Genomic DNA, 11,309 nt, shown 5'->3' with positions numbered 1-11,309 from the left:
CCCCCAGAAGCAAACTAGACCTGCTAATTCATCAACGTTCTACTCCTCAGAAATTCTTTTGGGCCCACTCCAGAAAGATCCCCTCTCACAGATATCAGGCACATCTATTTACTTCAGTCTCCTTCAGCCAGGTGCTGTGGTGGTCCTGGTCAACCCCCATTCCCATTCTTCAGCCAGGTGCTGTGGTGGTCCTGATTAACCCTCATTCCCATTCTCCAGTGGAACCTACCTAAGTAGTCAAGCCCTACCTTTCCGGGGCCCCTCCATTTCCACCGAGACCCTCCAATTCTGGTTCTGGAGACACAGTAGCCTATAGATCAAGACTCAGTCCTATGGCCCCTTCCACATTCTGAATCCAGGCCTCACCTCCTGAAAAGTGAAAGTGTTAACTTCTCAGTCTTGTCGGACTCTTTGTGACCCCATGGACTGTAGCCCACCAGGCTCCTCTGTCCATGGGAGTCTCCAGGCAAGAATACTGGAGTGGGTTGCCATTTCCTTCTCCAGGGGATCTTCCTGACCCAAGGATCGAAGCCAGGTTTCTGCATTGTAGGCAGATTCTTCACAGTCTGAGCCACCAGGGAAGCCCAGGCAAAAGACCAACCCCCCACCCTCACCCCACTCACTCAGCCTGATGCCCCAACTCAACTGGAACCCACCCCCTTCCCCCAGCCCAATCACTACTTTCTCTCTAGATCCAGGCTGCCTTCCCTGGGCGGGGGGGGGGGGGGACCTTGGACCTTGAGGGAGGAGCTGAAGGCCTCACAGGATCCAAAAGTCCTGGCAGTTACACCATACCCTAACCCAACCTCCTCCCTTCCCCTTCTTTCCTGGGTTTCCGTGGATGTGGACTTGACCGTGGACTAGCTGTGACCTCAGGCACTCCTGGTGGGCAAGGGGCTTCAGAAATGATCATTGAACTATTTTCCGAAGCCAAATTCGAGGTTCACCATTCCCTCTATTCAGTCCCCATCTCTCTACATCTGCATCCTCGGCGCTCTTGGACCAACCTTCCTTAAATTCCATCATCTCTAGGAAGCTGTCGTGAACAATTTTCTCTTACCCGCCCCTCACCCAAGACCCAGCCTTTCTTTCCACAGGGTGGGTGAGAATCCGCATAGTATCTGGCATGAGTGAAGCTCCTAGAGACCGTCCTACCGAGACCGGGTGGTCAGGGATGAGTAATGGCGTTCTGCATCTGCAGACAGCTGTCCCAACATCAGTCCAGCAACTCCACCCCACCCCCGCACCCCATCTCCCCACCCCCAAACCTGGAGGTGCATGATCACTTTCAAGGGCTGGCACCTTCCGTACTGGAGGTTGGAGGGATTTCCGAGGCATTGGGGCGGGGCCAGGCTTTGCGGCACCGCCCCTTCTGCTCCCTCCGCGGACACGCCCTCCGCTTCGCGGGAGCAGGTGCCTTTAAGAACTACAACGCACTCTGCCCTGATTGATAAATCCGCGTGCTGCTGCCTCCGCCGCCGCAGATTGCGGCCTCTGCGGAGCCCGGGCAGCGCCGCCAACCTCGTCTGCCCGGCCTGCGCGCTCTTCCTCGGTCCCTGCCGCATCCCGGCAGCGCCGCGTCCTCCCCAGCGAAGCCCTCTGCCCTGCCGCCCAATGTCGGCCGCCCCGGCCTACAACGAAGACAAAGGCGGCTCTGCCGGCCCCGGGGAGCCCGAGTATGGCCACGACCCGGCGAGCGGCGGCATTTTCTCCTCCGACTACAAGCGGTGAGGGAGCCGGGCGAGAGGGGGGCTGGGCCCGGCGCGGCCTGGGAACACGCGCTGCGGTACCATGGACAGCGCCCAGGCCCTTCCGCGGCGGTCCAGGTGGCGCCGACCGGAATCCTGCACGGCCCCCTGCACGGCCCCCTCCGGCCTTGGACACAGACCCTCCCGACCCCTGTCCCCGCTTCGCCCCCCGCCCCGCGAGGGGCCGGCCTGGGAACTGTGAGGGTGGGGGTGGAGGCTGGTGGGGGATGGGCCGGCCAGCTCTGTTTCTGAAAGACCAATCCTCCCTCCTCAAGTGTTTCTCCTGTTGGTGGACTTGGATTACAGGGTCTCTGCCTTTTTTCGCTTATGACCTCAAAAGAACGCGGGGGCGGGGTCAGCTCTGCGAGCTTGAGCCTGGAGGCCTGTCCAGGAAGGCCCGTCCTAGAATAGACTCAGAGCCTCCCAGGCCTGGCTGCTCCTACAAATCCATTTCCCCTTATTCTGGTCCCCCTGTCCTCATCCCCATCTCTGGGGAGCGTCTGGAGCTCCCACTCCTGCTCCCCACGTTGCCCCTATAATTCAACCCTACCTTAACTTCCTCCCCTTCCCTTCCACCTTTGGCTCATTCCATCCTTCATTTGTTTATTCGTAAATTCTGAAACAAGCATTATTAAGGGCCTGCTGTGTCGATTCTCGTTCTAGTCAGTGTGGATGCTGCCGTGAACATGAGACAGTCTCCTCCTCAAGCCCCTCTAGAGGGGGGCACAGGGAAGAGCCTGTGAGTGACAGTGCGGTGTGGTGGGGCTCTCAGAGGGGTGAGAGGAGCTGGTCCCTGGGCCTGGAGAGAAGGGAGTGGGGGAGAGCCAAGGATGTTTCAGGCAGAACAAAGAGCTTTAGGCAAGGTGTGGAGGTGAAGGAGAGCCAGATCACAGGTTTTGTATGTGCTAATACGGTGTGGCCAGACTCTCTGTCCAAGCCACTGGAATGGCCAGAACTGAAGGTAGAGAGATGCCAAGGTGGAGGGAGGGGGGTGCAGGGCCACTGAAGGTTTCTAAGCAGGCAGTAGCACATTTGCATTTTAGAAGGGTCCCAGGCTGGATTGTGGAGAAGAGATCGGATGTGTGCTGGATTCAGAAGACAGGTGAAGGGGTGTTGAAGTTGGACGGGTGGGCATGATGGTGGACAGGCTGTGGGTGATGTCCAGGACTTGGGGGGCTCTTGAGATGGTAGAAGCCACAGACTTGATGATTACCTGGGGGGAAGGTAGTAAGAAGGGGCTGGGAGAAGATGAGGGTAATCTCAGGTTACCAATTCTTGTATTAGATAGAAGGTGATGCCAGACAGGGTAATTGGAAATAAAGATATTACAAGCAAATTTGTGGAAAATAATGTTGAGCCTGGCTTTTGAGATGCTGAGATTGTAAACTCTGAGGTAGAGTCTAGTAGGTAGCTGGATGTTAGGATTTGGATTCCAAGGGATTATTAGTACACACACACACACACACACACACACACACACACACATGTGCGTGTCCATCCATCAAAGCCACCGAAGGAAGTAAAGATAGCCAGATAACCTAAGTAGCATCTATAAAATGAACTCAGACAAAGCACAGGTGAGAACCCTGAAGACATAGAATAGGAGTGACCAGAGAGCAGGGGAAAGTGTTTCAGAATGACTGAGAATAAGTAAGCCAAAGGCAGGAGGGATAAAATGTTGTTTCAAGAAGGAAGCTGTCAGCAGTGTCAATACCCTCTGAGGTCAATTCAAACAAGGAAAGAAATCGTGCCCACTGGTGTGACAAAGAGCAGGTCTACCCCTTCCTGCTCCACTCCCCATCTCCAGCCCTGAGAGACTAGTTCTGGCAAAGTCAAAAGAGGAGGGGCTGGGTTCATTTTCTCCAGCATTCTTTGATGAACAATTTTAAACATACAGAAAATTTGAGTGAATAATACAATGAATATATGTATACCCTCCACCTAGATTCAATTCAGTCGTTGTTGCCATTCTGTGGTATTTGCTTTATCTAACCATCGATCTATAAATATTTTTAGCTGACCCATTTAAGTTGTAGACATCATGGCCACTGACCCCTAAATTCTAATCAGCATCTGAAGCCAGATCAAAAGTGAATAGGAGAGTGAAGAGGAGGTAAATGAATAAAACGCAGTGAATGAGAATTTCGCTTTCGAGAAGTATGACTATAGGGACTTCCCTGGTGGTCCAATGATTAGGAATCTGCCTTGCAATGCAGGGGATGTGGGTTCGATCCCTGGTCTGGGAACTAAGATTCCACTTACTGCAAGGCAACTAAGCCCATGAATTACAACTAGAGAGCTTGTGCACTGCAACTAAGATCAGCCAAATGAATGAACAATATATATATATATATTTTTATAAAGGGGAAAGGGAAAGAGCTGCCAGAGGAGAACGGCAGTTCAAGAATGTCTGTTTGTTGTTGTTGTTATTTTTATTTGTCTATTATTAGTCTGGGAGAGCCCAGAGCAAGTTTAACTGCCTTTGGGAAGGAGCCAGTAGTGTGGGAGAGGCTGGAAGGAATTGAAGGAGGCTTCCAGAGCTGGGTGGGAGAACTGGCCTGGCCTCAAGGAGGACCAGCTCTGCCCAGAGGGAAGAGGAGGGGAAAGAGTAGATGGAGACGTTGGAGAGCTGTGGGGATTTTGATCTAAAGCCTTTATTTTCTGTGAGAGGCAAGTAGTGAAGCTGCTAGGGCAAGGATGGTGGAAATCTGAGGAGCATCCAAATACAGCAAATAAAGCCAACCGCGCCTGGTGGGGTAGGGGTCTTGAGGACAACAGGGCCAAGGATGTAAGTGAAGAGCAGTTGAAGGCGTGCACATGAGGGGCCTCAGCTGGGCATGGAGGAAGTAGAGATAAGAGAATGCTGATAGGGAGGAAAAAATCAAGGACCTGGCCGTGGAAAGACAGGTGAGGATCAAGACGGTGGGGGTCAGAGTGGGAAGGAGGCAAACACAGTTGTTGAGGAGGAGGAGTTTTGAGGGGGCAGAGGTTCAGCTGTGGCCTGAGGAGGGAGTGAGAGATGCCTCACCTGTGTCTGGATCCACTCCCCTGCCTGCTGGTCCTCTGCCTGCAGACCGGGACTTGGCTCTGTCCCCAGTCCCTGCCCTCCTCCACCACGTGAGTCCTTGTCTCTGAGCAGCAAAGAGGAAACCAGAGTCTCCATCCTGCCAGTGTCCAGTTTCCGAGTTTCGGGGCGGGCTCTCTGGTGACAGGGACAGGCACCCCCAGCTCCCTGGTCAGCTCAGTCTCATTTCGAAGCACGATCTGGTGTCCTGATGCAGCGATTCCTGCAGCTCCCGGGGGCAGCAGTGAGGCCAAGGGGCAGAGAGGCCGATCAGGAGGCTGCCAGCCCTGTGCTGGCCCCCGAAGGTGGGGCCCCACCCTGGTACCAGGCCCTGCAGCCGGAGGAGCTTCGGTGGCTGCAAGCCCCAGAAGAAGACACGACCCCAGAAGAGTCCCTGGAAGGACCTTGCCCAGAGCCTGGCCAGGGCCAGAGCCAGAGCCAGCCTCTCCGGTACAGAGGAGCCCTCAGGGACTCTTCCCCCAGACAGAGAGGAAGGCCAGGGATGGGAAGCTGCCTCTTCCAGCAGGAACCATTTAAGTCCCACCTCTTTAGCAGGAGGACTGGACTGGCATTTAGTGTCCAGGACGGGGGTGGGCATGGGGGATGTTATGGGGGGCTGAGAGTTTAAGTTGGGGAAAATGAGCTTAACTCCTAACTCCCTGGTAGCTCTGAAGGGAGGAGGACAGTAAAATATTTGAGGATGGAGTAAAACATCTGACCTTTTCCTCTCCCCAGGTCCTGGTTAGGTGAGGGTTCCTGGTGAGCTTTGGAGACAGGATAAGATCAGGATAGTTTGACCACCCTCTCCCATCTAGTGGAGAAGGCGATGGCACCCCACTCCAGTACTCTTGCCTGGAAAATCCCATGGCTGGAGGAGCCTGGTAGGCTGCAGTCCATGGGGTTGCTGAGTCGGACACGACTGAGCGACTTCACTTTCATGCCTTGGAGAAGGAAATGGCAACCCACTCCAGTGTTCTTGCCTGGAGAATCCCAGGGATGGGGGAGCCTGGTGGGCTGCCGTCTGTGGGATCACACAGAGTCGGACACAACTGAAGTGACTTAGCAGCAGGAGCAGCAGCAGCTCCCATCTAGTGGGTTGGAACTTGGGTGGTGAGGGGAAGGAGGACGGTGTATATCACATGAAGTGAGTGTATCTGGCCTCAAACGCCAGGTTTTACCTTCCTCCCACCCCACCTGCTGGCTCCAGTCACCCACAGAGTCCCTCAGGTCAGGCCAGGGCTCGGGTCACAGTGAGAGCCCTGTAGAGGGATCCGACTCCAGGAGATGAATGTTTCATGGCCTTGGAGTGTTGCTGTGTCTCTCTCCCTTCCTCTCCATCTTGGGAACATCAGCTGGTGGGAGTGAAAGTGAGGGACCCAAGGTGGTCAGACCTCAGGTGGGGGCTGATGTCTGCTAGTGGGCAGCTGACAGTCTTGCCTGTGCTATGTCCCCCAGCCCCTCTCTTCCCCTGAGTCCCCTCTCCTAGGGTCCTGGACCCTCCCAGGAGCCTGGAAGGTGGGTACTAGGCTGGGAGTGGAGGATCGGTGTGGGTACCCAGCACCACCCTGGGTGTGGGCACTTGACATGGGCTTGTGGCATCTGTAGGGGAGGTGAGGACGCTTGGGTGTGAGGAAACCTGCTGCAGAGAATTCCTGAAGGTAAAGGGCCCCGGAGTCAGCTCCAACTGGTGCCCGTCTGACCCCTAAGGAGGTCAGAGGATCTGTGAGACTGGATATATTTGATCTTAGAAGCCTAAATTTATCATCAGAAATCACACATAGGAGTCCGCAGGCCATTTTGGTGAATGAAATTAGAGTGACGCAGTTTTGTCAAAAAGCTGTATGTGTGCGCGATGTGGGTGGTGTGTGTCTGTGGAGGCCATGTGTGGGTGTGCATGTCTAGATGAGGGTGTGGGGCGGTACAGAGGGCTTGTGGTGGGTGTCTGTAGGCGTTTGCAGGTGAGGCGTGTGGGTCCACAGGTGTGTGGCTTTATGTGCTGAGTGTTTTTGTGGGAAGTGTATGTGTGGTATATGTGTCTTTGTATGTTTCTGTGGGGATTATGGGTGTGTCTGCAGGGGGTTTGTTGAGTGTGTGTGGGTTTATGTAAGAACTATATATATCTGAGGGATGTAAGTGTGTCTTTGGGGGTATGAGTATGTCTCTGGAGTGTAGGTGTCTCTGTGGGGACAGATGTGAGAGTATATTGGTGATACCAGTGTTTGATGGGGTGTTGGGGTGATGGGGATCTGCGGGGGTGAGTTGACTGTGTGGAGGTGTGTACAAAGGATCCTGGGTGCGTGATGTGCATTTGTGTATTGGGGAAGGTGGTGCCCAGTTCTGTCATGCCCTCTGTGCTGCCCAGGCCCAGCTAAATGGTCTGTACCTCTGTCTACACCCATCTGTCCTGAGTTCAACATGCCTAGGACTTGACCACCTGGTTTGTGTTTGGGAGAGGGACGAGGTGGTTATCTTCTGACCCTCACTTGGCCATAGGCAGTAGAAAACGTTCTCTGGTTCGGGGGGACATCTTCCTGAATGGAAGATGTTCATTCTGTTTTTTTTTTTTTTAACTGAAGTATAGTTGATTTACAATGTTGTGTTAGTTTCTGCTGTATAGCAAAATGATCTAGGGATACATACACACACAGACACACATACATATATTTTATTATATTTTTTTCATTTTCTGTTCCGTTATGGTTGATTTTAGGGTATTGAATCTAGTTCCCTGTGCTATACAGTAGGACCTTGTTGTTTATCTGTTTGTATATAGTAGTTTGTATATGCTAATCCCAAACTCCTACCTTATCCTTCCTCCACTCCCTTTCCCCGTTCGTAACCGTAAACTTGTTCTCTGTGTCTGTGAGTCTGTTTCTGTTTCACAGATAAGTTCATTTGTGTCATATTTTAAATTCCACATATAAATGATATCACATGGTATTTCTCTGACTTACTTCACTTAGTATGATAACCTCTAGGTTCATCCATGTTACTGCAAATGGCATTATTTCATTCTTTTTTTTTTATGGCTGAGTGGTATGGAGGGGTTCTAGATCAATATGCATGGGGCTGGACATCTTCTCCAGCCCTCGTCCAACAGCTAGCAAGTCCTCTGTGTTCTGGAAGTCATCATCTTTCTACTTTGCTTCCCATCAAAAATGTCTTCACAAGAAACACTTGTAAAATCCTGGGAACATCAGTTTCTTAGCACTCCTCCTGTCTTTTCTGATTTTATCTGTTAAGCACTCGCACATTTCTGCAAAACGCAGCCCTGTGACTAGGTGTCTGTTACGTCAGGTTCTTTCCTTCCTCTCAGCATTTATCACTTACTCATGTCTCAGCATCAGCACTAGTCACACTTGCCTCTTTATGGCCGTAAGCATGCTCTTCCCTCTCCTAGAATGGCTACATCTATTTTCTGATTTTCTGTTGCTTCTAGGTGTTTCACTTCCATGACTAACTTTGCACACACTGCTTTTTAATTCCTGCCGTTGGTAATACCTCTCCTGGCAGGGTCAAAGCTGTGGGTTATCTGAGTATCATCTGGGAGGTCAGAGAATATACAGGTCTCCATTCACAGCTGCTCATTGCATTTTGGAGCTGCCTGGACAGTATGAGCGCATCTGTGGTCCCGCCGCTCTGTTAGCTGTGTAGACACACATTTTCCATGAGGTGGTTTCGCGTTTCTCTGCTTACTTCTCTGGCCCTCAGCCGCTGGGCCTCTGGGTATGCTTGGGCAGGTTGTTCACTCCTCAAGGGCACATGGTCAAGGAGTGCCAGACCACGCTCCGCTCACCGACTGGGGAGCAGCTGCTCAGGGCTGTGTCCACCTGGAGGGGCAGGGGGATGGCAGGGGGGCAGCCCTGCCAGTGAGTCCTGAATATAGACCCGAAGCTTGTATCAGTACTTTATTTTTAATGTTAGACTTGTATTCACCATATGCCAAATATTTTCCTTTCTGTTGCTATTGTGGGCTGAATTGTGGTCTGATATGTTGAAGCCCTAACCCCCAGTACCTCAGAATGTGACTGTGTTTGGGGACAGTCTTTTAAGAGGCGATTAAGTGAAAAGGAGGTCATTAGGGCGGGTCCTAATCCAATACGATTCACTTATTATGAGAAGAGGAAACACAAAGGGAAGACCATGTAAAGATAAGGGAAGACAGTCATCTGCAAGTCAGGAAGACAGGCCAGCCCTGCTGACACCTTGATCTCAGACTTCTAGCCTCTGGAATTGCAAGAAAATGCATTGAGGTGGTTAAGCCACCCAGTCACTCTGTGGTACTGTTACCGCAGCCCTAGTGAACAAATACAGTTTTGCCTTGGTTTTTTCTTAAATTTAGTTTATACACAAGAGTTGAAAAAAAAACCCTAGCATCTTATTACTGATAATTTTATCACCTTGAAAATTAAAATTTCCCCTCTTCCATACATTAAAATAATTTTTGAAAATGATTCATCTACCTTCGTTTCTGGTGGGGTCTCTGTTGCAGCATGCAGGCTTTCTCTGGTTGCGCGAGTGGGGGGCTATTTTTCACTGTCGTGTGCAGGCTGCTCGTTGTGGCTTCACTTGTGGAGCATAGACTCGAGACTCACAGGCTTCAGTAGTTGCAGCTCATGTGTGCGGGCTGAGTAGTTCAGGCACATGAGTCTAGCTGCTCTGAGGCATGTGGGATCTTCCTAGACCAGGGATCGAACCCATGTCCTATGCACTGCAAAGTGGATTCTTAACCACTAGACCACCAGGGAAACCCAACATAATTTAACTATTAAACAAATGTGGGATTGATTTTGGTGTGAAGTACATGTGCAAGTTAAATTCTTTGCTGCATAGCCGTTGTCCCAACAGCATTTGTTTAAGGGGAGGCAAAAGTTTCTTTCTCCGATTGGTGTTAATTGTTCCTAATGTATCAACTTAGATCCATTTGTGAAATTTTTAATCTGGCACCACACAGCTTTTATCATGGTCATTTGTTTTGTGTTTTGAATTCTGGTTAGGTGAATTGTCTGTCATTGTTCCGTTTTTCTCATTTCCATCCCCTTTTGCCCCCAAATTCTCCGGAGTTCTTACCTATTGATTTTTGTTTCTGGATGAATTTTGCAGTCACTTCAGGAAGTCTAACAAAAGGCCTCCCTTGAAATTTCAATGGCCATTGCATGACATTTAGATACTGGCTTGGAGACTAACATTATTCCCCTCCACCAAGTGCAAGGGGTTATTTATTTACATCGTCGTTTACCCGGGACTTCCCAGGCAGTCCAGTAGTTAAGACTAAGCCTGCCAATGCAGGGAGTATGGGTTTGATCCCTGATTTGGGAGCTAAGATTTTACTTGCCTCTCAGCCGAAAACCAAACCTTAAGAGAGAAGCAATATTGCAGATGTCCCTTGGCTTGCAGGTGAGTCACTCCAGTTCTCTGTATTCACAGTATTCTCCCTGCATCTCTCTCTTCACAGGGCCATCTTCTTAAAGCACTCCAGATGTATTGAGTTAGAGACCCACCCTCCTCCAGTATTACCTCATCGTAATTACAGCTGAAACAATTCTGTTTCCAAATAAGATTACATTCTGGGTACATTCTTTTTTGAGAGGATCACAGCTCAGCCCCGCAACATTGACTGACCCACATGCTTCTTCCCACCCTAAGTCCCCTGATCTGTATTTTACCACTTTCCTTTGTGGTCGAGTCCTGCCTTCCCTGCCCAGGTCCCTTCTTTCTGTCTGAATCCTACTGATTGATAGCCCTGTCCCCACCGTTGTGCCCTCAGCTGACCTTTTGTGTCCCCACCAGGCACGATGACCTGAAGGCGATGCTGGACACCAACAAGGATTCGCTCAAGCTGGAGGCCATGAAGAGAATTGTGGCGGTGAGGGGGTTAGAGGGGATCCCTTGGGGGAGGAGCTTGCGGATCCAAGAGCCCTCCTTGGCTGCTTGTGGACCTTCCCCCAGTGAGTGCTGGCATCCTCCCTTCTTGTTCTCCCCCTACCCTGACCCCACCACCTAGATGATTGCCCGGGGAAAGAACGCCTCAGACCTGTTCCCCGCCGTGGTGAAGAACGTGGCCTGTAAGAACATAGAGGTGAGCGCTACCAGGGAGGAGTCTCCCTCGTCCACCTCCAGGAATAAACCGGAGCTAGCTGGGGATGAGAAAGGGGACAGCCCAGTCCCTGGAGGTCCAATCCACTCAGAATGTCCCTGGTCCAGGAAAAGACGCCTCCCAGATGTCCCTGAATCAGATGTGGATCAGCATGATGGGGCCAGGGTACCCTGGATGCTTTCCCTGTGGACTGCAGCCACCCGGGGTGAGGACATCTCTCAGGACAGGGGCCCCAGTCCCTGCTGAGAAACCCCCTCTTCCCCAGGTGAAGAAGCTTGTCTACGTGTACCTGGTGCGCTACGCTGAGGAGCAGCAAGACCTAGCCCTGCTGTCTATCTCCACCTTCCAGCGTGGCCTGAAGGTCAGAGGTCTCCATTTGCCTCCCTGGGGTCTGGGCCTT

General features: G+C 51.6%; 1 protein-coding gene across 4 annotated transcripts in view; it reads left to right on the top strand.

The window, feature by feature from the left end:
- The first annotated feature begins 1,614 nt into the window (after positions 1–1,614).
- AP3B2 (adaptor related protein complex 3 subunit beta 2) overlaps positions 1,615–11,309 on the top strand; it is a 36,471-nt gene continuing 26,776 nt past the window's right edge. For 3 of the 4 annotated variants that reach the window (XM_068991077.1, XM_068991076.1, XM_068991079.1), the window contains exons 1-4: positions 1,615–1,727; positions 10,603–10,678; positions 10,817–10,891; positions 11,175–11,270. In XM_068991077.1, the coding sequence (XP_068847178.1) occupies positions 1,615–1,727; positions 10,603–10,678; positions 10,817–10,891; positions 11,175–11,270 (360 nt within the window). The remainder of the gene's footprint in view (positions 1,728–10,602; positions 10,679–10,816; positions 10,892–11,174; positions 11,271–11,309) is intronic. The other variant, XM_068991078.1, reaches the window with a different exon arrangement.

This window comes from Capricornis sumatraensis, chromosome 19 (assembly GCF_032405125.1).
Source record: "Capricornis sumatraensis isolate serow.1 chromosome 19, serow.2, whole genome shotgun sequence".
Classification (NCBI taxonomy): Eukaryota; Metazoa; Chordata; class Mammalia; order Artiodactyla; family Bovidae; genus Capricornis; species Capricornis sumatraensis.
This window is presented reverse-complemented; position numbering and strand designations above follow the sequence as displayed.